Source organism: Pantherophis guttatus, chromosome 12, assembly GCF_059756535.1.
Source record: "Pantherophis guttatus breed Tessera chromosome 12, ASM5975653v1, whole genome shotgun sequence".
In the NCBI taxonomy this organism is placed as follows: domain Eukaryota; kingdom Metazoa; phylum Chordata; class Lepidosauria; order Squamata; family Colubridae; genus Pantherophis; species Pantherophis guttatus.
In genome coordinates, this window is record NC_142074.1 from 386,826 (window position 1) to 412,408 (window position 25,583).

General features: G+C 47.3%; 1 protein-coding gene across 1 annotated transcript in view; it reads right to left on the minus strand.

The window, feature by feature from the left end:
* The window catches only part of MSN (moesin), a 60,283-nt gene that overhangs the window by 22,512 nt on the left and 12,188 nt on the right, over positions 1-25,583 (minus strand). Inside the window, exon 2 of the mRNA XM_034435170.2 lies at positions 5,644-5,727. Coding sequence (XP_034291061.1) covers positions 5,644-5,727 — 84 coding nt within the window. The remainder of the gene's footprint in view (positions 1-5,643; positions 5,728-25,583) is intronic.

Below are 25,583 nucleotides of genomic sequence, written 5' to 3' on the forward strand. Positions count from 1 at the left end.
TGTGTGTGTGTGTGTGTGTAAGTAGCTATTTATAATGTATACTATTAAGTATATTCATTTATAATATAAATGTTTATATATATAATATATAAAAATGCACACACCCCCAATAAATTGCAGGCCAAACAATAAAGCTAATATTGAAAAAGATGAGATAAATGCAACCACCAGATTAAAATGTACTCCAGACATATCCGGGGATGCCTGCAGCAGAGGCAGCTGTTCCTCCCTAGGCTGGAAAACTAAGCAGGGTCGGGCCTGGTTAGGGTTGGATGGGAGACACCAGGAAATTCCAAAAGTCAAAATACTTTTTCCAGGAGGAGGCAATGACACAGCACTTCTGCACCCTTTCAATGATGCCCCGGGACATTTTCCACAAAGTCACCAGGAGTTGAGCTCGACTATATTTTTTATAGCTATTGAGGGGCTTCAGTTATGGAAGTGACAGATACGTCGGAAGCCCAAAGCAAAGAGGCAATCAAGTATGCAAGCCCGAACAATATTGCCCTGAAAGAGGGGCGATCAAGTGCCCCAAGGGATCCTTTGGGGTCTGCCCAGGGAAGGCCTGCCAGGAGAGCTCTCGGCTCCTTTGCTGGCTCCTAAGCCAGGCACACCCGACTTCAGGCTCACAGAATTAAAGAATTGCAAGGCTGAAAAGGGACCGTGGACGTCTTCTAGTCCAACCCCCTGCTCAAGGCAGGATACGTGAAAGTGGATTCTTTGCAAGATCCCAACTAGCAGATCACTAGCAGATTCTTTGGGATCACAAGACCACGCTCATTAATGATTCCCTCCAGAGAGACATGGATGAATGCAGCCATCAAGGCTCTTCCGGCTTCAGCTGGGTTTAAATCCAGGAAATCATCTTCAGCATATTAAAAAATGCTTTTGCAATTAGGGAAGTGGAGTACCTACTATGCTGGGGCTATCGTACTATTAAAAACATATTGTGATCCTCAGGGTAAGACCGCTCACTCGTTCAGCAACCCTTCAGGGTTATGACGGCGTTGTCCCAGGGCAGCTTACGACAGGTCCTCAAAGTTCTGGCCGTCGCACCATCCCTGCTGTCGTGTCAGGTGGAGCGCTGGGCAACCAGGTGGGCCTTAGGGCAGCTGCAGTGTCTCATGGTTAGAATCGCCATGGGCAGCCTGCTTGCTCAGTGGGGAAGGCCCCATGTTGTTCCCCTCATGTGGCTGGGGATGCTATAACGGTCATAAGTGTGAAAAACGGTCATAAGCTGCTTTTTTCAGTGCCCTTGAGACTTTGGACCATCACTGAGTGAAGTGTTGTAAGGCCTACCAGCCTGCCTGGAAAAGGCTCCCACACCTCTTCCCACGGGGTGGTCACGAGAGGCTCTTGCTTAACGACCTGTGCGGTCCTCGCTTAATCACGGCTGCAGGGCCTGCTGGGACGGCCACTAGTGAGCCATGCGGAGGTGACCTGACGTCTTGCTTTATGACCGCAAGGCTTAGTGTGAAAAATTCTGGTCCCAGTTGCTATGGTAACCTGAGGACTAGTTGAAGATGGTTGCGGCTGTCAGAAGCAGAGGAAGGGCAGCCAAATGAGGGAAGCTATGAAAAGTAAAATGCGTCCATTTTCAGGGCATGGAACCATTTCATCACTGGAAACATCCCAAGACCAATTTCTTAAGAAAAAAAAGTCTCTGGGTTTAAAGTCATAAACTACACTGAACCATTTTTATCAGCTGAGGATTCCTCCATATAAGGAATATATAAGCAATATATGAGCTTCCATACTATGCTAAAGCCTTTGATTGTATGGATCACAACGAATTGTGGCAAGTTCTTAAAGAGTTGGGAGTACCAGACCATCTTATTTGTCTCTTGAGAAACCTATATGCAGGTCAAGAAGCAACAGTGAGAACTGGACACGGAACCACTGATTGGTTCAAAATTGGGAAAGGAGTCCGGCAAGGCTGTATATTGTTGCCCTGGCTATTTAACTTATATGCAGAGCACATCATGAGAAAGGCAGGGCTAGATGTATCAAAAGTCGGAGTTAAGATAGCCGGGAGAAATATCAACAACCGTAGATATGCAGACGATACCACTCTAATGGCAGAAAGCGAAGAGGAACTAAAGAGCCTCTTGATGTGGGTGAAGGAGGAAAGTGCAAAAGTTGGCTTGAAACTCAACATTAAGAAAACTAAGATCATGGCATCCGGCCCTCTCAATTCCTGGCAAATAGATGGGGAAGAAATGAAGGTAGTAACAGATTTTATTTTCCTGGGCTCCAAGATCACCACAGATAGGGACTGCAGCCAAGAAATTAAAAGACGCTTGCTCCTGGCGAGGAAAGCTATGGCAAACCTAGACAGCATACTAAAAAGCAGAGACATCACCCTGCCAACAAAAATGCGTATAGTCAAGGCTATGGTCTTCCCAGTTGCAATGTCTGGCTGTGAAAGTTGGACCATACGAAAGGCTGAGCGCCAAAGAATGGAGGCCTTTGAATTCTGGTGCTGGAGAAGACTCCTGAGAGTCCCTTGGACTGCAAGGCGATCCAACCGGTCAGTCCTAGAGGAGATCAACCCTGACTGCTCTTTAGAAGGCCGGATCCCGAAGATGAAACTCAAATACTTTGGCCACCTAATGAGAAGGAAGGACTCCCTGGGGAAGAGCCTAATGCTGGGAAAGATTGGGGGCAAAAGAAGGAGACAACAGAGAACAAGGTGGCTGGATGGAGTCACTGAAGCAGCAGGTGTGAGCTTCAATGGACTCCAGAGGATGATAGTGGACAGGAAGGCCTGGAGGAACGTTGCCCATGGGGTCGCGATGAGTCAGACATGACTTCGCAACTAACAAAACAACATAACCTTTCATATAAGTGATCATGACGTGGCACCCCAAAAACGTTCTTTTTGCTACAAAGGACGCGGCTGCCCCTCTGGAAGATATCTAATGGAACAGAAGTCACTGCATTTACAAAGATTATGGAATTGGAATGAATCTAAGCTCCTTAACCCTGTTTCTTTAGTCCTGCTGACCCAGCTGCCCCCTCGCAGAATTAAGCTACTCAGGTCTCAGCTCACTCCAGACCTACTTTTGTGGCTCCATCAGAGTTAGGATTTAGTCACTCAGAAGGAGGTTATCTTGCAGGTAAGTTTAATGATGCAGTATATACAAAATACAGGTAGATACGGTGTGCAGGTATCCTCAATTTATGCAATTATGGTCATAAGTCACGATGATTGTTAAGGGGATCATCATGCGACCATATCTGATTTTTATCACTTTCCTTGCAGTGCTTTTTACAAAATGTAGCAGTCATTAAGTGAGATGTAAATCTGGTTTCTGGCAGAAACGTCATAAAACTCAGCCACAGGAACTCAGGATGCTGCTGATGGCTGTAAGACTGGTTTGGGTTTACCCAAAATGTAGTCATGTCACCACAGAGGGGAGGAGCACATGTCAGAACTTCAAATCCAGGTTATAAGTACCTTTTGGGTAGGTCTGTCGACGATCTGTCGATGGTCACTAAATTGAGACACAGACACAATGTAGACACAGAAACCGCACAGACACAAACCTATTACACTAACTTGGGTCCTTGCAGTGACACCCGTTACAAGCCATCAAGCTAATGACACAAGTGGGTGACATCTCTGCACAAATGACCTCCTGCTGCCTGTGTTCTCCTCCCCCTCCCCTCCCTCCCCTCCCCTCCCCAGGTGCCTCTCCAGGCAAGAAGAAGAAGCAGCACAGAAGCCGAAGCAGCAAAACCTCCTCCAAAGCAAGTTGGTCTTGGAGCAAAAGCAAACTGTTCAGGGGACCCTCAGAGAAAACCCAGGATCTGCATTCAGTTTTGGTCGCCACAATGTAAAAAAAATGTGGAGACTCTAGAAAGAGTGCAGAGAAGAGCAACAAAGATGATTAGGGGCCTGGAGGCTAAAACATGGTTGCAGGAACTGGGTATGTCTACTTTAATGAAAAGAAGGACCAGGGGAGACATGATAGCAGAGTTCCAATATCTCAGGGGCTGCCACAAAGAATAGGGAGTCAAGCTATTCCCCAAAGCACCTGAGGGCTGGACAAGAAGCAATGGGTGGAAACTAATCAAGAAGAGAAGCAATTTAGAACTAAGGAGGAATTTCCTGACAGTTAGAACAATTAATAAGTGGAACAACTTGCCTGCAGAAGTTGTGAATGCCCCAACACTGGAAATTTTTAAGAAGATGTTGGATAATCATTTGTCTGAAGTGGTGAGGATTTCCTGCCTGGGCAGGGGGTTGGACTAGAAGACCTCCAAGGTCCCTTCCAACTCTGTTATTCTATTCTATCTCTGGAGTCCTTTTCAACCAGTGGAGTTTTGTTTCAAACAGCTGAAGTCCCAATTCATCCCTCAGTCACTTTTTAGCAGATACTTGCTAAAGACTCTTGGATCCAACAGCACATTTGATAGCTCTGACAAGCCCGTTGATTATTCTATAGAGAATTAGGAAAGTTTGACACAAGTTCACATTCATGTTTATACTTCTGGCTCTCCATGGATGCTCCACTGGGGTAAAATAGATAAGTTTTTGGTCCAGTATGTTGTGAAAACCCCAGCATTGCCTTCATCTAAGTTATGAGCTACTCCTTTACATTAGAACATTCATTCATTCATTCATTCAATGAATCAATCATTCATTCAATTCCTATAGCTGCCCATCTTGGTCAGGGATTCTGGGTGGCTTACAAGTCAAAAAATATATTACAGTCAAAATACTAATAACATTTTAAAACAATAGAAACAAAAGAAACATCCAAAGTAAATATACATAGCAGCCCAGATAGCCAGGGAATGGGACTCTTAATGCATTCCGGGGCCCCGGCTCAGCAACGTAGCCAGGTATACGGTTATTTGGGTAAAACATACTAACCGAGCCCTGCCATTGTGTTTATTAACATGGATTTAGCATATGACAAAATTATAGCATCCTAGTCCAAGTTCAATACCTGGATCTCTGACCAATGAGCATCAAGCCTCTGTTTGGACACTTCTAGCAAGGAGAACTCATCAATTAACAGGGCAGCCATCCTGCTGGCTGAAACGGCTTTAGGATGCCCCTCATGATGTCTAGCCTGAGGCTCCTTCCCCCAATTGTAACCCATCGGCCCTGATCCTCCTCTCAGAGGCAACAGAGAATAAGTTCACGTCTTCCTCTACATGACAATGCTTCCCATGTTTGAAGACTGCTATCATCTTTCTCTTCTAAGTCCTTTCTCCTGTAGGCTAAACATACTCAGAACTTCTAACCACAGAATTTGGTTTCTGGAGCCTCCATCATTTTGGCAGTCCTTCCCTGCAATTTCTGCTTCTGGTTCTGCCCTCTGGGTGGACAGAGAACGAATCTACTCCCTCTTCTGCATGAGAAACCTTCAGAGAGAGTTAAAGAATGCTTTTGCATCTCTCCTGTCTTTCTTCTCTAGTCCTCCTCACAGGATTTCATTTCCAGATTCATCATCTTAGAAGCCTTAGAAGCCTCTGGAGTCATTCAATTTGTTGTTCTTTGTGAACTGTGGTAGTGCCAGAACTCAACCCAGGGCCCTCGAGGGGATCTGACCAGGGCAGATTTGAGGAGGACAATCCAACAAGGCCTTCTAAATGACACAGTCCATGATTCCTGTCCAGCCGCCTTACCTGATCAAAGAGCTGTTTCCCCGTTGTATTGGGCTGAATGGCAAATTCCAACTCCGCATCCATGGTGGTCACTCTCACACTAATCTGGAATTAGTAGGAGAAATCCATTAAAAACCCAGCACACCCCACAAAACACAATCTTAGCTACAAGACAATCCCTTAACTAAAAATGGCAGCACCACTATTGGGAACGTAGCTCAGAGTGACAACCAGGCAACTGGGATCCAGACATGCCACTGTTTATGTTCTCCAGGAGGCAGGCTGAGAACTTCACACAACTGGGCAGAGACCATGTTTCCAAGATGTTTTTCACATCTCTCAAAGGGCAAGAAGTCATCTGGGTAAGCCTTCCATACTGATTAAGGGGGGGGGGGTGTTGGGTTGAAAAATAGGGGGAACCGATAGCATTACAGTTACTAGGAAGTCATATCCACCCCCAGGTTACAGAAAAGATTCTGATGCCTTAGAGGGAGGAGAGTTCAAAAGAGTGGAACAGCCTGAAGGATAAAGGAGGAGGCAGCCATCAACAGTGAAAAATAGTAACACGCCCTATATAAGCCCTTCCAGGCACGATTTCACCTTCCATAGGTCCCAATCCACAAGCCAAACAATGGGCAACTTATGGGAAGGACTCAAAGTCTAACACGTTGGGGGGGGGGAGAGAGCAGCCCATTCACCATTTATTGGGTTGTACTTAAGCTTTTAATGGGCAAACGCAAAGGCTTCTTTGGAGTTCCAAAACCTTATCCATCTCCTTTTCTTTTCAACTTCTCTCCAAAAAAATCAGGCCACAGATTATTTCCAATGCAATTTCCACAGGACAGCTTGCCCAAAAGCTCTTTGTGCAATGAAATATTTAAAGCAATATAAAGACATACCCTGCAGAGGTTCATTCAAAAGCTGCAATTGTGTATTTTGGAATCAACATTGCAGAAGGTCCTCCTTAGAAACACTGTTTTTCTCTATTATTATAACAACCACGCTAAATAGTCGTGAAATGGAGCCTGCCCAAACTTCCTTCTGCTTCCTAAAACAGAGGTTTATCCCCACCACTCTAGGGTTCTATTTCAGTGAAAAGGAACAGCTCTTTGGAATGCAACCCCAACACCTCTGGTTGGGGCTCAGAAAGACGTCCTAAACACCAAGCCGACCCTTATATCAGGCTTCTCTGGCCGTTTGTGTGGTGGGGGGGGTGGGCGTTTCCCTGGGATGAAAGCAGAGAGAGTCACCTGCCCCCTTGCAGAAGAGCTGAGCCGAGGGAGCGGCCTGAGCTCCAACCCTGAGACCAAGCGATGTGGAGGGAACAAAGGGAAAAGACGGGGTGCTGTCCTGTCTTCTTCACCAGCAACCCCGGCAATCAAGAGAAAAGCTTGTGGTTGGATTCCTGCTGAGTGTTTCATCTACAGTATCTGGTAAAGTTAAATGCAGCCTCTGGTGGCAGCACCTGCCTGCCTTCTCCAAGCAGATGGCCCTTGTACTTCTATAAAGGACCCAAATGTAGCCCTCTGCCTCTTGAGCCCTTGTGCAGGAAAACAGGCAGGAGGGGGCAGAAAAAACAACCCAGAAAGCCATTCGGTTCCCCCAAGAGCACAGCAGCCCGAAGGCCCGCAGTTGCCACTGTGCCAATGCACACGAGAGGCCGCTTGCAGGGATAACTTGATTCCAGAAATTGTCAAGAAAGGTTCTATTGCCCGAGCATCAGAGCTCATCATAACATGAAATTAGACATTGTAAGTTGCACAAATATGATGAATTAGATAAAATAAATGTGACTGCCATCATTTTCCCTCTCCCGTGCCTGGCAAAGACTCACCTTCAGCATCCTGCTCTCTAAAGAATTGACTAATTCAACCAAAGATGCTGTGGCATTCCTGCTACATGCTAAGCTAGAAACTCAGCTCTCTTAGTTCAAACCAAACTGAGTTAGGGTTTCACATGATGCATGAACCCTAAATGGGCTTTACGCAAAAACCCAACCTGACATTTTGGATCCACCTTACAGATAAATGCTCTACAAAACTGAATGGAACCAGAACAACCAAAAATAAACTGAATCAAATTAAGAGTAAATCAAGAGTAAATTAGAATAATTCCTTTAGTAACTCTCCCTTCTGCCAGATTAAAAATCACAATTAGGCGACAACTTCTAGAAGGACCCAAGATTGTTCCAGGGCCCTAATTTGTACATATAGTCTAGATTAATATTTCTTAACCTCAACAACTTCCAGATGTATGAGCCTCAACTGCCAGAACTATGTTAAAGTGCACACATCTTGAAGTTGGTGGGGCTGGGAAGCTCTGGTCCCAGGCCAGATCCAACCTCCAGCCACTGTTTTTAAGGCTATACAAGTTTCCAGAACTATCACTGCTCTTTTCCAAAGGTTTTCTAAACCATTTGCCTCTCCCAGAAAACCAGGATGGGCGACTGAGAAAGTTGCATACTATTATTTGTGCTGGGGGTCCTATGCCAGGATTATGGCATTCAAAAACACAATCCATACTAGTCTCATAGGGCAGGTTACAACCTGACCAAAAGTTAAACCTCTTGGCTTTTTAAACCCACAATTTATTTATATACAAGCAGATGAACTATCAGAATAACAGAATTGGAAGAGACCTTGGAGGTTTTCTAGTCCAACCTCCTGCTCAAGCAGGAGATCTTGTACCATTTTAGACAAAGGGTTGCCTAGTCTCTTCTTGAAAGCTTCCAGTATTGAAGCAGCCACAACTTCTGAAGGCAACTTGTTCATCTGATTGATTGTTCTCACTATTAGGAAGTTTCTCCTTAGTTCTAGGTTGCTTCTCTCCTTAGTTAGTTTCCATCCATTGTTTCTTGTCCTGCCTTCTGGTGCTTTGAAGAATAGGTTGACCACCTCTTCTTTGGGGCAGCCCCACAAATACTGGAAGACTGCTAGCATGTTACCCCTTCTCCTACACCCACAGGGTGTTGTGCCCTGTGATTCTTGGTGAGTGTATCTTGTCTTTTATGTACCCTGAGAGCATATGCACCAAAGACAAATTCCTTGTGTGTCCAATCACACTTGGCCAATAAAGAATTCTATTCTATTCCATTCTACTCCTTCTTTTCACTAGACTAGACATACCCAATTCCTGCAACTGTTCTTCCTAAGTTTTACCCTTCATTTTATCAAAGAATTGCCCTCAGGAAGAGAAGCCAAATGAGGTCTTCTATTGGACAGCCAGGGCAAGAGTGTTAGAGGGAAGGAAGGAGAGCTACAAGAGTTTGACCCCAATTAAAAGTAGGTCCTTTGTGGTGCAAACAGGCTTCTAGTTCAGAGCATATATCAGCACCCACCCACCAATTCACCCTCAAAGGCCTGGAGCAGGGGTATCAAACTGGATTTCTTCAAGGGCCGGATCAGCATTGTGGTTCTCCTCCGCAGGCCAGCAGGGGGGAGCAGAATGGGAGGGAGCCGGGACGGATGCCTCCTGCAGCACTTTGCCAGCCAAAAGGGGGCGTGGGAGGGCGTGCGCCCCCTCCCCCATGCCTCGTTTTCAACCTCCCCGGCTGAAAATGCCCCTCCCCACGGCCCGTTTTGGCCGGCAGAGGCACCGCAGGCCAGTCCTTTGATATTTCCAAGCCAGATTTAAGCCTTGAGTTTGACACCCCTGGCCTAGAGAGAATCCAGGCACAGTTCTCACTCTTCCGCCTACCATGTTGCATGACCTTGATTTATGACTCAAAGTTTTCTGACCCTCAGCCAATCGTGTATACAATATACTATGGCTAATTATTACTGGCTTATGGCAGTCTAAGGGGCCCTAGTAGCTTTTCCATGAAACAGACCCAACCTTTTCCCCCCTGCCCGCCCTCCAACAAATCATGATTCTCTCTCTGAAAGGAGACCTGGATACCTTCTAGATTCCCAGCACTGGCCAGGTGGGTTGGTGAATTCTGGGCACTACAGTCTACACATCTGGAGGGTACCCAGCAGTGGTGGGTTGCTACCGGTTCGGGTGAACCGGTAGAGGCAGCAGTGGGAGGCTCCACCCACCCACCCAGATGCTTCTGCGCATGTGCAGAAGTGTCACGCGTGTGCACCCATGCCCACGAGTGAACCAGTAGTGATGGGTTTTGAAACCTGCCCCTTGCACCCAGGCTGGGGCAGGACAATAGCTGAAGGAAAACCAAAACATCCATTCCCAGGTCTTGCAGATAAGTGAGGGCTTTTGCACTGCAAACGTTTTTTATTTTTTTTATTTATTTATTATTATTATTATTATTATTATTATTATTATTATTATTATTATTTTGATTTATATGCCGCCCTTCTCCGGAGATTCAGGGCAGCTTACAATGCGCAGATGGCGGCTTCCATCCATTGTCTTGCCTTTTGGTGCTTTAGAAAATAAGTTGACCACCTCGTCTTTAAGCGGTACTAATACTTCATGTGATTTTGAGTCTATGTCTCTGTTTATACAACCAAGAATTGTATTAGTTTTTTTGGCTGCTGCCCCACACTGCTGGCTCATGTTTAAGTGGGACTCCAAGGTCCCTCTCACAGTTACTGTTTTTGAGCCAGGTTTTGCCCAATCTGAACCTTGAAGGATGTATGGTCAGAAAGAAGAAAGGCGTGACTGAACAGTTGTTCTCAGGATGGAATGAAAAAGGCACCAGACCTGATGAGCAGTTTGTTCAGTGGAGCCAGAAACACTTCCTGCAACATAAAGTCTGTGGAAATCTCTGCCATGCTCTGGACTGATGTGCTCCACTAAGACAAATGGAAACCAGAGCAAGCCAGAACCTCCAGAAGCAGGGTCAGGATGCCTTAAAACACCCCAAATTCAGACAAAAAGATAGTTCCCAAGTTCCTTAGAAGCTTTTTGCTGGGCTGGATTCAATCTGCACCTTGCCCACTGGCCCAGACTCCATCAAGTCGGACAACAAAGAGACAGCCACTGCAGAGGCCACTGGAGGGAGCGCCTATCCACGCCCGTTGGAGCAGTACAGCTTTCAGCCAGACCACGTCGTTGGACACACTCTGGCCCCTCCAGATGCTGGTTGTGGAATTCTGGGAGTTGAAGTCCACACATTTGGAAACTGCCGGAGTTGAGAAACAGTTCCAGATGAATAAGAAGACCAGCAAAGAACTCCCAAAGTGTTTCTGGGAAGAGATTCTCTGGCTCCCCAGGTTTCAGAGTTGCACCACCATGGAGGGAGCAGGAATTTCCCACCCCAAGATGTTTTCTCAAGGGATGTGGCTGCCTTCCCATATTATTTACTTAAATTTATTGAGAGTTTTCAGTGGACTCTTGCAACCATTCTCCTTCTCCATCTTTAGTCTTGACATTTTGCCTGAAGGAGGAAAATCCCAACTTTGGCAACCGGCAAATGCTTGCAATTGCTGAAGGGATTATGTTTAATTAAAGCAAACCTTCACTGAAAGAGGCCTTTTCATATCCTTAAGCTAATCAGAAGCAGAAGGCACTCCCAGTTTATGGCCCTGATTTCTTTTGGGGACGGGGGGAGAGCACAGAAGCATGTTTCACCTTCCACCTGGAATGACTCCTGAGATTTCCAGCCCGACAACCAGGTTTTCTTCCAATAGAAAGGGGCAGCCGGTACAGGGTGGGAGTTGCACATCTTGCAAGTAACTCAGTATTTCAGACCTACTGCCTCCTTCTTTCTCCATGTAGACAAGGAGTGGTTGTTTGCATAGCCAACTCCAACCAGCAGGACTTTGCCGCTTGAGAGAATTGGACTGAAATGATAAATCAGAGGTAGGCCATCCTTGGTACGGATGACAATTAGGACAGCAATTATATCTGTCAAACCTTGGCTGTGAATTCCAGCCACACACTAACTAGGATTAGCAAACCACTGCCGTGTTCACGAAAGAGTGCACAGAACAAGATGTCCCCTCTCAATACAGTGAAGCATAAAGGCACTCGTATGTATTTTAGTCTTGCTTAAAATGACTAAACCTAGCACCTCAATTTTCTTTAATGCCAGAACCAAAACGATGAAGCTTCAATCGATATACCAGCTTCTCTGCAATTACAACATAGCATATACAGAAACAGGGTTGGAAGGCACCTTGGAGGTCTTCCAGTCTGACCTCCTGCTTGAGCAGGAGACTCTTATATCATTTCAGACAAATGGCTGTCCAATCTTTTCCTAAAAGCCTCCAGTGAGGAAGCACCCACAATTTCTGGAGGCAAGCTGTTCCATTGATTAATTAGTCCCACCATCAGGAAATTTATCCTTAGTTCTAGGTTGATTCTCTGATAATCTTATCCTGCCCTCAGGTACTCGAGAGAATAAGTCAACCCCCTCTTCTCTGAGAGGAGAAGTACTGGAAGACTGCTATCAAGCCTCCCCTGTTCCTTCTCTTTGTTACAATAGACATACCTAGGTCCTTCAATCGTTTATCCTCTGGTTCAGCTTCCAGACCCCTTAACATCTTTGTTGCTCTTCTCTGCACCTTTTCTAGAGTTTCAGCATCTTTTTTTGTATCGTGCTGATCAGAAATGGATGCGGTATTTCAGAGTCTTACAGCGCAGTACAAAGCTGTACCAGCACTTCATGTGATCTTGATGCTATCCCTCTGTTGATGCAACCCAAGACTGCATTGGCTGTGTTGGCAGCTACACGGCTGACTCATATTTAAGTGATTGTCCACTAGGATTCCAACATCCCTCTCGCAGTTACTATTGTTGAGCCAGGTGCCACCTATTCTATATCTGTACACTTGATTTTTCTTGCCTGAGTATAAAACCTTACTTTTCTCTCCACTTACTTTCATTTTGTTAGATAGGTAGGGCCCAGGGTTCAGCCTATCAAGATCCTTCAGGTTCTTGAGTATCATCTAGTGTTAGCGATTCCCCCCAAGCTTGGTGTTGTCTGCAAATTTGATGAGCTCCCCTTTTATCCCCTCATCTAAATTGTCGAAGGAAGAGATATTTCCTGATAGCAAGAACAATTGACCAATGGAACAGCTTGCCTCCAGACGTTGAGGGTGCTCCTTTACTGAAGGGTCTTAAGAGATCGGACAACCATTTGTCCAGAATGGTATAGAGTTTCCTGCTTGAACAGGGGTTGGACTGGAAGACCTCCAAAGCCCCTTCCAACTCTGTTATTCTTTTTTTTCCTAGAGGGGCAACTCTGACATGCTTTGAGTTATCCCTCCTCCCCTAGGAGCTTCCCAATGCCTCGTGTAGGATGCCACTGCATGGGAGCAAGGCATGGCCAAGACCTCAGAGAGCAGGAGCAACTGTGCCAGCTGGCAAAAGAGTGGCTGCTACCACCAAGGTCAGCCTAAAACCTGCAGAGACCCCTTTGAAGGCCATAAATACCTGGAGAAGGTAGGACCAAATATTTGGGGCTTCTGGAAACAGCAAAGCAGCTGCCTTAAGCTTTGCAGAAAAAACCTCAAGGCACCCAATTCAGTCATTAAGAGCTCCCAAATCACTCCCAGCCCCAATGGTTTTTGGGGAGCCATCTGGGTTCAGGCCTTGCAAGATTTGAGAACAGACATGTCCATGTAAGCCTGCTGCACCTCTGCCTCACCTCTAAGTGAAATAAACTTCTGCTTTTAGCTCAAACATGTTTTTTTGGGGGGGGGGGGTCCTGTCCTGTCACCCACATTGTGGAATCCTCCCTTGCCTTAGAAAAGGTCTCGCCCTTTGCACTTTCCTGACGATGATAAAAGCTTCCTTTGGCAAGTGCGATGAACCCAATGCTCCTCAACCTCCTCACAGTTGTCTTTATTAGCTACGCTTGCTAACCTGCAAAACATTTGATTGCTTTCCTTGTTCCTGTCAGTTCTTCTCTGGACACAACACAAATTGTGTGCAAAAGATGGAATACCCTCACTTCTTTAGGTACAAAGGAGTTAGAGATTTGTCCCAAGCTGGCAGAGGGTGCAATTAAAACACAGGGGCAAAAGCCATTAGAAAGGGTTGCCCAGGTGCGAATAGGCCTGGCCCAGCCAAAGGGTGACTGGAGTAGGGATGGTAGCATTCCCAAAACCTTGGCATATTTGTTCCCAACAGCCTGTTCCACCAGAAAACTGCCTCTGGTAGAGCCAAACGGTTAAGAGACGGGGCAGGTTGGGCGCTGAACAGGAAACCACCAACATCCTGTTCAAAGATGCCTTCCCCCAAAGCAGCAGAGGGAAATGCTCGGTACGTGTGGCTTATTTTTAGCAGCGTTCATGAAGGAAGGGCTCTGCATCCTCAGTCGACATTCACGGTTCATCTTGCAGGCATCCACCTGGTTAGAGGAGGGCTTCCCACTCTCAGCCCTGGGGGAGGAGAAGGGGGGTCTGGGGCAGAGCTTAATGACTCCTAAGTCCCCACTTCAGTTAAGCGCCTGCGATAAGAAGATTCAACATGTCTACAAGCAGGAGAAAAGCACCCTGCTGTAGTGGGGGGGGGATTTATTTTTAGGCACCACACCATCATCCATCCGTAGCTCTTATTTTAACCAAAACCCACTTCTTTTTTAAAAAAATGATAGTTTTATAAGAATTTAAAAAAAGAGAGAAAGAACATTAATGTGATTTTAGTTCTTTCTCCTCCCTCTTTAAAGTTACATTACGTAATTCCCTTCTCTCCATATTCAGCCCTTTTCAATCAACAGATCCAAAAATCTCCAACTCATTTTTTGGGATTTTCAGCCAAAACTCCATAAAATTTCTAGACTTTTATCAAAGTATTTGTTTTATCTCTGATCAAATAGGTCAATTTTATCATTTCTGCAGATTCTGCCCTCTTCATGGTCCACTCCTCCCTTGTATTTCACTATTTTTCCTCGTTGTGCGTATGGAAACTGCAATGCCTTATACAAAACCAGTCCTTCATGGGGGTCTTTTCTAAGTGGCCGTCCGTAAATGCCAAAAAAAATCAATTCTGGTTTCAGCTGACCAGAGCCCACTTTGGATGGCCACTCTCACTAGAGGTGAGCACCTGGCAGGGCCAGTCCTCTAACATCGGTCAACCCCAAGGGGCTGAAAGGGACACTTCATCCTTCACGTCCCTCCGGAGGCTCTGCTATTTGTCCTCCTGGTCTAGCTTGCAATACAGGGCTGCCCCCCTCCCTCCCCTCCCCCCCTCCCCCCCCTCTCCCTTCACTGTTTTGGGCAATAAGGCTGCCGCTCACAGGTGTTTTGGGCTGGAAATTACGAGACAGAGAGAGACACAGGACAGTTTGAGAAAGCCAACCATCACATTTTGCTAATGTGTTTCCTAGAATCACAAGAAGCTGAGGATTGGACAATCATTGTTTATTGAATTCAACTGTCATTGGAGCCTGCACAATATACTAGGCCTTAGGCTATGGCTTAAAAAACAGGGGACAGCAATATGGCGTCATTGCTCTACAGTGGATGTATGACAATCAGCTGAATGAACCATAAGCTATGATTGATAATCATTTATTAGATTCATGTAATATCCTAGGTTTCAGCTAAACAAACCACATTATAACTTAATGTAATATGTAAACACAGTCAGAAAGCACAGATCTGTGAAATAAGAGGCACCTCTGACTACCCCCAAATGGCATAATCGAACTGCCACAAAATGAAAATTTGCAGAAAACATGTTACACATAAGCTGTTGCAGGGACAACTGCATTCATTATAGGCAGAAAGATTATATTTCTAAACAAAGCCCGTCTCCATAAGATTTCCATTGCTTCAGTGCCCCTTCAGGAGTTGGAAGTTAGTTCGTTGGGATCCCTGGGCAGCAGATCCGGGTTGGACAAGATTCAGAGATGGGGATGGATATCCCCATCTTTCTTCGTTTAAGAGCTCAGCGTTGGGTAGGTTGGCCCAACATCTCCCAGGGACTTTGCCTGGGCCAGAGGAACTAGAACTCTTCAGCACTTGACCCATCCCCTACACTAAAGAAGTGACCAGAGTCCAGGATTTCACCATTGCTAAGCCCTTCCTTTTCTTGTCCCTGCCACAGGTAGGCAAACCTGGGCTGCAGAAGTGTGGGGTCTAAGACTTCGTCTTCTCCAAAATAACCCCACCAGGGCGAGTCCAGCTTGCAAAATGTCCACGACCCCTTTGTGAAGGCCTTGTCCTTTGCTACCACAGGCAGGCAGAGTCAGAGCTGGATAAGAGGCTTCCCCAAGATGACCATTTCTGGCCAAAGCTATTTCTAGAGCAGACCTCATCGTCTGGGCAGGCCCAGTGACCCAACCATCACTTTTCTGAGCAATCGGACTTCTCGGCAGTTACTCAGCCAACACGATGAGCCATCACAGGATCAGAAGTGCCCCACCCGGATGGATCCTGGTCTTTGCTGGGCGGTATTTTTAAGACTGTCCCAAGAGTCTTTACAGGACTGTGCCTGTCCTCTTAAAACTTCCTTTTTTGACCAAACTACTTTACAACTGTTTTTGTCAGATTAGAAAACATGGAAAGAAGGAAACAAGGCCTATGCTAAAAAGACATTAGTCTGCCCTTGGATATCGAAATAGTTTTCGAATGGTGAAAAATTTTCCGCCACATGAGCGTTTCTCACAAATTAGCTGAGTGCATGAGGGAGCAAAAAGGAACAGAAGAATATCGTAAGTCTCATGGGGTATTGTCAGAAAAGGTGCAGGGCAAATTTATCCAGAAGTGCCCTCTGGTATTAACCATTCTTACCTACCCCAGCACACTGCAGAGCAATCTCCTTGTGACTTTGCTAGCCTCCGTGCAAACATAATAGACAAAACCACCTCAGAAATCAGCGTGGTTCTCTTATTGCAAAGGCCATGCTAATGAGCCTGTCTCAAGCTGACGATGAAGAATACATATAAAAGCAGAGCAGGCCTCCTGAAGGGGGAAAAAAAACCCCATCTCTGCTTTCATGATTCTCTGCCTATTTTGCAGGGAAACAAACGGTACCTGCTCATTCCTTTTTTCCCCCATCAAGGTTTTCGAACATTTGATGTGGCAGAAGCCTTCCATGGAGGATCAGTTTGGTGTGGTGGTTTAGGCACCAGGCTAGAAATTTGGAGACGGTGAGTTGAAAGGTACAAAGCAAGAACAAAGTAAAGAAATTCTACCTATCAGGCACTGAGTAGAATTCCATTCTTAATTCAATTTAGATAAACAATCCTGCTCTTCCAGAGGTACTACACTGAGTCCATTTTGCCTGGACTTATTGGTTGTAGCCTCTGCTCTGAAGTTGAGAAGCAGACTGTTGTATTTCATTAATATTGATGATAGCAAACTTCAAACCACCAAATTAACTCAAATTAACAAATTTAAAGTAATGGTTTCTGCAGATGATAAGCAGCACACAGATAAGGTGGAAATCTGCAACACCCTGAAGGAATCCTCTCCCATTTTAAAGGGCCAACTCACAGGTAGAAGCAACTTAGTTTGGAAGTTGTGCTACTACATCTTGGCTCCAGAACAGCTATGCAGCCTCCCTTGATGGGGCTCAAAAGGGGCTGTTTATAGGAGTTCACCAATAATTCTATTTCAAGGAGGGAGAATATGATAAAACTGCATGAAAGAGGCATTTGGGTTTCCTTCATTAGGAAGACCAGAAGGTGGAGCAAACCAATCCTCACTCGTCAAGCAACCACACGCCAGCAGCTTCCCCCAGAGAAAGCCAAATTGTGATTTTGAGTCATAATAAAGTCCTTGCACTCTCTTAATACCTTTCAAGAAGGGCAAGACTGCTTAAGGGCAGGAAATGTATTAAGAAAGGGGTGACACTGATTATTCTAAATCGCTCTGGGGGACCGAGCAGCTGGAGGGACCGTATGGGGAGGGTATCAGGAGCTCCAGTTATTAAGAATTTCCCCCAGCTGGCAGACCCCATTCTAGCTGTAACATCCCACAGAGGGAGAAGAAACATAGTCCTCTTGAAAATGGCAGCTACTCTTTTGCTAAGCCGGTTCCTCCGCTCTCTCCTAAAGCAATCTGGGGTTTTACTCTCTTAAGCCTCAACTGGCCAGGAGTTAGGGGGGCCCGTCACCAGAACCATCTTGGGGGGAGGGGCACAAACCAGGGGAGACTGTTCATCTACTGTGCCTGCTTGTACTAAAGGCATCCTCTTTACTGAGGGGGCTGGAAAAGTCTAGGAATCAAGAAGGAATCAGTCAAGGTGAGGAGCTCCTGTCCTTCTTGACAGCCATTGGCTGCACTCATATTGCAGGCTGAGCCACTCTTGGTTACATAAAACAGTATTTGTCAACTTCAGCAACTTGAAGATGGGTGGACTTCAACTCCCAGAATTCCCCAGCCAGCATAGAGTTGGGAGTTAACTCCACCCACCTTCAAGTTGCCCAGGTTCAGAAACAGACATAAAAGAAATCTGAACCTTGTGTTCAGTCAAACCATGTTTGCAAACATAGTAATGGAATTCAAACGACATGCCAAGTCAAAAATATACAAGCTACATTTTGGTTTAGTGTGTTACACAAAACAAACTATTATTTGACTCCACCTTTCTGTCAGAACAAGCCTATCAGGCAGCCCCAGATTGCATTCATTCTGCATGTTTTCAGAACTGATCAGTCTCTCGGGGCGCTCACATTTTCCAACCTTAAAACTGTTACATGAATGTTAACTGAAATACAATGATCATATTTGTTCCTGAACAATACGGCGCATGACTAAATCAAAATGACGTTTGACAACAGTTTTTAGGAATTTCCCAACCCGTGTAGAGAACGATTGCCTTCAGCCCTCACTTCCTCAGCAAGGCTTGAAACCAGCTTCCCCTCGCCTTGGTGGTGCCACCTCAGGTAGCCCAATCTGATTGGCAAGGATCACCTCGCCACCAGATCCACTCGGGAGGCAACTGGCCAGAACATTCGCAGCTTCCTCTCAGCCCCAAATTCCTGGAAGGAGCCACTCAAGCACAGCTCTCTTTGGCGCAAGGCCAGCATCCCAGAGAACTATCTGAGCTACGAAAATCCAGATGAGCACTAGATGGCACAAATAATCCTCATTTCCCCTATTTCATTACTATCATCTAGTGACCAATGGATTTTTGCTATGTGTGAATCCCACCCCCCCAAATATATCTTAGTGCCTCCTATGTCACTGTCATTTTTTCTTGTCACTGACTCAGCTTTCCATCCTTCCGAGGTGGATAAAATGAGGACCCAGATTGTTGCGGGCAAGATGCTGACCCTGTAAACCGCTCCGAGGGCTGGAAAGTACTGTGAAGCGGTATATAAGTCTAAGTGCTGTTGCTATCACAACTAAAGTTCCAGGACAAAGGGAAGCTCAAAATAATGTAATAATTCTTTGAGCTATTTCAGCTGGTTAGTTTTGTTGCAAAGAATTGATTCAGATGACAGTTCAAAAAAAATATTCTGAATGGGATCCAAAGCAGAGATATGCCCCTCCCTTAAGACCTGTGCATAATTTAAAAATTGAAAATTCTCTTCAGAAATATATGCTTCCTTTAAAGCAGGAACACTTCTCTGCTTAGCTGAAAATACAGAATCCAATTCTGCGTAATGGTTTGGTTGCAGATTGACCTAACACTAGAAAAATGTGGGGAAACTAGAAAAAAATCATTCTAGTTTTCTAGAAAACAAGACAAATGTGGAGTAGACATCAGCACCGGGTATGTTTATAACAGGCTGACAAACCGTACTCAACAAGTACTCCTTAATGGGACTACATCTACATGGAAGGAGGGAAGCAGAGAGGTAACACAAGGTTCTATCTTAGGTCCTGTACTCTTCAATATCTTCATAAATGACTTAGATGAGGGAAAAGAAGGGGAACTCATCAAATTTGCAGATGACACCAAGCTGGCAGGAATAGCCAACACCCCAGAAGACAGGTTTTGGTCACATCATTACAAAAAAGATGTTGAGACATTGGAAAAAGTGCAAAGAGCAGCAACTAAGTTGATTAAGGGCTTGGAAACAAAAACATGGAACTGTTGCAGGAATTGGGCATGGCCAATCTAGAGAAAAGAAGGACTAGGGGTGACCTTATAGCGGTATTCCAGTATTTGAGGGGCTGCCACAAAAAAGAGAGGATTAATTTATTTTTCCAAAGACCAGAAGGCAAGACAAGAAACAATGGATGGAAACTAATCAAGGAGAAAAGCAACTCCTAGGTGGAATTAAGGAGAAACTTCCTAATAGTGAGAACAATTAGCCAGTGGAACAGAAGTTGCCTTTCAGACATTGTGGGTACTTAATCACTGGAGGCTTTTAGGAAGAGACTGGACAGCCACCTATCTGACATGGTATAGGGTAACCTGCTTGAGTAGGGGGTTGGACTATAAGACCTCGAAGGTATCTTCCAGCTCTCTTCTGATTGATTGATTGATTGATAAGTTTTCAGAGGCTTGGAAAGATTTATTAGTTCCTTTTGTTTAAAGTACACAGCAAAGGAAGCCTAAGATTTTTCCCTTCTTCTCTTGAATGTAGGAACAAAAACAAGCCTCATCTCCATTCTCTCCCTGCCCAGAAACAGGAACACACCTTTACTTTTAGAATTTGCTCCTTTCCCAAATATGACCACCACGTTCCAAATAGGTTTTTTTGCACACTTAATCCATAAAGAAGTTATCAACATCTTTATCTTTGGCTGGCAGCTTTCAAACCTTCAGACCAGTGATGTAAAATAAAATTCATTCCTTAATTAGCCTTGCATTTTTCTGGAGCCTTGGAATAAGGTTAGAGGTTGCAAAGCACAGAGCAAAAGCCAGATGGCAGTAACTAGCTGGCTTTCTGACTCCCTCTGCTGTCGTCTAGTGGATATCTGGACTTTTGTAAATCACATTATTCCCACCAGTCCTTTGCTATCTTGAAGGCAGGAGCCCAAACCAACAGCCTTTTTCTTTTGACTATCTTTTGGTCTGAGGACTAACTCTAGCCAGCTTGGGCTCTGCTTTGAAAGTGAGGAAGATCCTCCACTCTGTCTCCTTGGGGGGGAGGGGGGGAGAGAAAGGCAGTCTGTGCCGGAGAGCCACTATTCCCCTCCTTTTCCATTCAAGACCTTCTTCAACATGACTCCAGTTTAGCTGGACAGGAAAGTCAGGCTGACCTGCCCAGGAGCCAGGCCAGTTCCCCATTTCCTTTGCTTCCCTTGCCTGCAAAACTCCCCAAGCAAGGGGGGGGACCCCCCTGCCACTCTGCCCTGCGGCCTCTATTCTCGAGACGAGTGGGGGGTGGGGGGCTGGAGGGGGAGGCTTCTCAAACAAAGGCAGAAGCAGAAAGCAGGAGGCGGCCAAGAGGGGAAAGACCGCTCACAGGGGATGACCAATCTAGCCAAGCTGCTGTCCGTCCGGTGGGCTCATCTTCTGCTGCAGATCTGGGACTACATGCAGTCATGTAAGATGTCTGGCCTACAAAGGTCCTGGGGCTCTCTGGGATCAGAATCGGACAACTCGTCACAGTCAACTTGCCACAGGACAACAGAACAATTCAATTCAATTATTTAAAATGTAAAAAATATTTTAATTATCGTCATACACATTTCATTTTGTCCCTCCTTTGGCATCCTTTCTTTAATGGCTCTGTTCCATGATTTCTTTGATACCTGTAACTCTAGTCCTGGGGCAAGTTGGCCATGGTGAATGGCCACTGCAAGTTGGCCCTGGCGAGTTGTCATAGACCCTCCAGGATATAGAAATCCTGGCAGGAAGAGGAAGGCTCAACCTCCTGGCAATTTAAGGACACGGAGCTGAAACTGTCCGATGAAGCTGCACAGCTCCTGGGTCAAACACAGTATCAGTGAGCCAAAATCGGAATTTGTTTAAGGAGCAAATAACTTCACCGATCTCAGGGGACTTTTTAGGAGAGAGTAAATTTGGCAATCACTAAAGTGGAATTAGCTGCCTTTTGTCTTCCAGATACTGTGGGGTGGTTTTTGTGCACAACCATATCTGGATTCAGATTGTATCAAACCATTATTAAACACAGTTTGTTAAACAAGTCACAAATGGAGGGATCCACACAACCAATTAAAGCAGCTTTTTAATCACAATACATATTTTTCTACCAATGTATTAGATATTAGCTCTCCCTCAGTTCTGTATCATGTATAAGTTGCACAAGCATTCCCTCCTTCCTTGTGATAAATAAAAGTAGGAAAGATACTATTTCATACAGTGTATCCCCAAAAATATAACGTGTCCTGAAAATAAGACCAAGCCTGATTTTTGGGGTGGGCGTAAATATACCCCCTCCCCCAAAATAAGTCCTAGTGAAGGGGTGGGCATGGCCAGCACAAGAGGCAGCCCTTCCCTTCCCCGGTCAGCTAACGGCAGCTCGGCCCCTTAATCGCGACCCGCGGATCAGCTGAGCTGATCGGGAGCTGCCTCTCTGTTCTATCTCTCCCCAGTGTTCTTGGCGCTCGCCTGCCTCCCATCCATCCATCCCTCCCCCTTGCCTGCAAACTCCAGCCCCACTCACAAGAGAGCAGCCACCCGGCACCTCTTGCCATATAGTGCCCACCTAGCAGATAGGCCCCCCTCCGGCCGGGCAGAGCACCAGTGACCGACCGAGCGGTAAGAGGCCGGTCGGGCCAGCCGCCTGCTGCCGAGTCTTCCAGGAGCCGGGGCAGAGAGTTTTCTGGCAGCGGCTGCTCTAGGAGTGCACTTCCCACTCTATGGTTCCAGCTCCATGTGGGGCTGCGGCTCCCTCCACTGCTTCTCTGCCCCGGCTGCCAGAAGACATGGCAGCAGGCAGCTTCTCCACTTCCAGCAGCTTCCAGCCAGGGTTTATGTCTTGCGGCCCACCCCACCTCATCCCTCGCCTCACCTGCCACCCCCAAATTGCGCCCCACCACGAGACGCGCATCTTACTGGAGACTAGCAGCTTCGCTGTGTTCCTTGCCATTGTGTCCAGGAAACATGTAAAAAAAAACCTTCTCACAAGTTCGAGAAGTTTGACTGAACTAGCAAGGAGGGTTTTTTTACAACGTGTTTCCCTCGACACAACGGCAGGGAATGCGATGGAGCTGGAAAGGTAACGTGTGACTCGCTTCTCGCCCACCCCACTTGCCAGAAATGAATCTTTGTGAGACTCATTGCGCCACCGCCTCATGGAGCAGTACTCTGCAAGGCTTGTTGTGCCGTTGCATGCACGAATGGCAGCACTACTGTGAGGTTCGACTTACCGGTGCAGCCGCGAGCTGCAGGACGCCAGCTGGGCTGGTATGATGAAGCTCGCAGCGGTGTTGCAGTTTGTGCGTACAACGGCACAAGCCTTGCAGAGTCCTACTCCACGAGGCAGCGGGACACGCCAGGGCAGCGCCAGCCAGCCACCACAAAGCACAGGGAGGGGAGGCGGTGATGGGACATCCAGTCCCACACTCGCCGACTCCTCCACCCCCAAAATAGTAAGACCCCCCCCCCCGATAATAAGGCCATGCCCTTATTTGGGGGGGTAAGAAGAAAATAACATCCTGTCTTATTTTCAGGGAAACACGGTAGAATTTATATTTGAATTCAAATACAGTGTGATTAATGAGATTAACTCTGTAGTTGCAGTTAATCATTTTTCTTTCTGTCACATTAACACTGATCTGGCACTGACTTGAATTTTCTGGGGCCCAAAGACACCCTGGGCCTTCCAGTCTCACATCCTGGACAGATGCAGCTGGTGTGAATGCAGCCGGTGGCTGAAATGGAGGAGGAGAAGCAAAAAGCATGGCTTCTCTAGAAAAGCCGCAGTGCCTCCCCGCACTTTGCAATACATTAGAGGCCTCTGCTTCCAACAAAAACAAGTTTTTGTTTTTGCCTTTTCCCAGTTAAGAACTTCTAGAAAAGCCAGTTTGCATGCCGAACACGCAAACTGTAGTTTTAAAGTAACAGTATTAGCTCTACAGTAAAGCTGTTCCTGCAGAAATGCCAAGAGTGATCTGAACCCCAGGAGCAGCCACCAAGAGGCTCCTTCCCTCAGCTTTGCAGAACAGCAACACTTATCCTTGAAGCACAGAGGGGGGGGAGGGGGAATCCCTGTGGTATTATCACTGCTGCACATTTTTTCCCCTCCTTCAGAGTTTAGCCCTTCCTAGAGGTGAGCAGCTGAACAGAGTCGTCCTTAAAGCAGCCTGGAGGAAACCAAACTCAACAATGATTGCGATGGTGGGGTCTGCCCACTGTCATCCATGGGCAGAGAGAGGGAGGGAGGGAGAGAGAGAGATTCAGACAGACACCATCTGAAGATGCAGATCAGCCCCTGGCCACTTTCCCAAAGGGAGACCAGGAGAGCCAAGCACAGCTCAAGGCACCCTTTGATCCACAGCCGCCCCCCCCCCAGCACAACGGGGCTCAGCCATGCAGCTAAAGCAAATTCAAAAGAGCTGCAGGCGCAGTGTCTCCCCCCCTTTCCTTGCAGAAGGGCAAGTATGCCCAGGGCCAAGGCTTCCACGCGGCCTCCTGCGCCCTGCTAGAGCCATTGGGGCAACCGTCAGGTGCTTTCAGCATGATGAAGGCACAGGAAAGCAGAGCTGCTGGTCGTGAAGAGAGCGGGTGGAGGATTCAGAAACAGGAGGAGAGGCACTTCCTGTTATTAAAAGGGTCTGCTAAGCTCACCCAAGTTTTTGCTCTCCCTTAACCTCCTTGGTCTGGTTTCCTTAAGGCTGCGTTTTGGGTTCCTGCTCTTTTTCATGGCATTGTTCTATTTTTATGCAGAAAACTACTTATTCCAAGGCTGCCTGCAAACAACAAAACAGAAAGGGAAGGGAAGGCCTTATCAGTGTGCCTTTGTCTGGCCAGTGCTGGGAAGGAACCGAGGTGGCATCCCTAAAGGCAAATGGCCTGCGGGGGTGGCCCACCCTTCTCATGGCAAGGTGGGCGCAGGAGGGGCTACAGAAAACACAAGGAAGGCCAAGCAAGGCTCACCTCTCCTGGGTCCTCCCACTCCCCAAAAACGGGCTCTCACCCTCCCAGGGCCGGGCAAGGGGCAGCGGGGCTCCCTCCAGCAGAACCTCTGCGGGGCACGGATTCCTTTCCCCTCTTATCAGGCAGGTTTGGGGGTGCTGGGGCGTTGGGGGGGGCAGCTGTACCCCAACACTGGAGGCTCCCAGGCTGTCTGCCAGCCGCAGCCTCAAGCGGCGGCGGCTGCAGAGGAAGCAGGCAGGCAGGCAGCCCGCAACCAGGGCGGGAAGGGCTTCTTTGCGGGCCGCTCCGGGGAGCAGCCGCTGGCCTGGCACGGCGGCCGGCAGAGCCCAGCCCGCATCCAGCCCGGAGAGGCCGCCTCCCCAGAGCGGGCAGGGCCGGCGGCTGCGCGGCCAAATAAGGCGCTCTCGGAGGCGCAGCGGCCGGGAAGGGCGCGCGGCGACGTCATCCGGAGGAAGCGTTGAGTCACCCTTCCTTCCCTGCGGGGCTGGCGCGGGGCCGAGGGAGGCGGCGGCGCCCGCAGGAGCAGAGACGGCCCGGCCCAACGCGCGGCAGGCGGGGACGGGGGGGGGGCTCGCTGCGCTTCCTGGCCCCGGACGGGGAGGGGGCGACGCGGCTCTACCCTGAGGAGGAGGAGGAGGAGGGGGGGGGCGACGCTGCGCTCCCTTTGGCCTTCCCGGGGCGGGTGGGGGGGGGGGTGGAGGGGCTGCAGAGAACGGCAGAAGGGGCTTTGGTGGGGGGGGGGGGCACCGCCATTCCTTTGCAGAATTCATCCTGGCAGATTCAAGCTCGCCGGGTTCTCGGAAACGAAGAGACTCAAAATTTCAGCCGGCCAGAAAGAGCTGAATCCCACGCTGTGATTATTCCAAGTTGGAATAAAACCCTTTGCTATCAGCTCCATTCTAAAGACCCAGATTCTCAAGCCTGGCCCTCCCCACCTCTGAATTAAAGGCCAGGCCTCCACCCACCCCAGATGCGAAACTTACCCCAGGCGCCCAGGGCATGGAGGAAAGAAGCCACTGGGTAAGCCTAACCCTAACCCACCATCCAGACGGGACATTCCAACTTTGGAATCAATCCAAAATTGATTGCCCACAAAATGTATCCATTATCATTATATAGATATGAGGGGGGGACCAACCTAT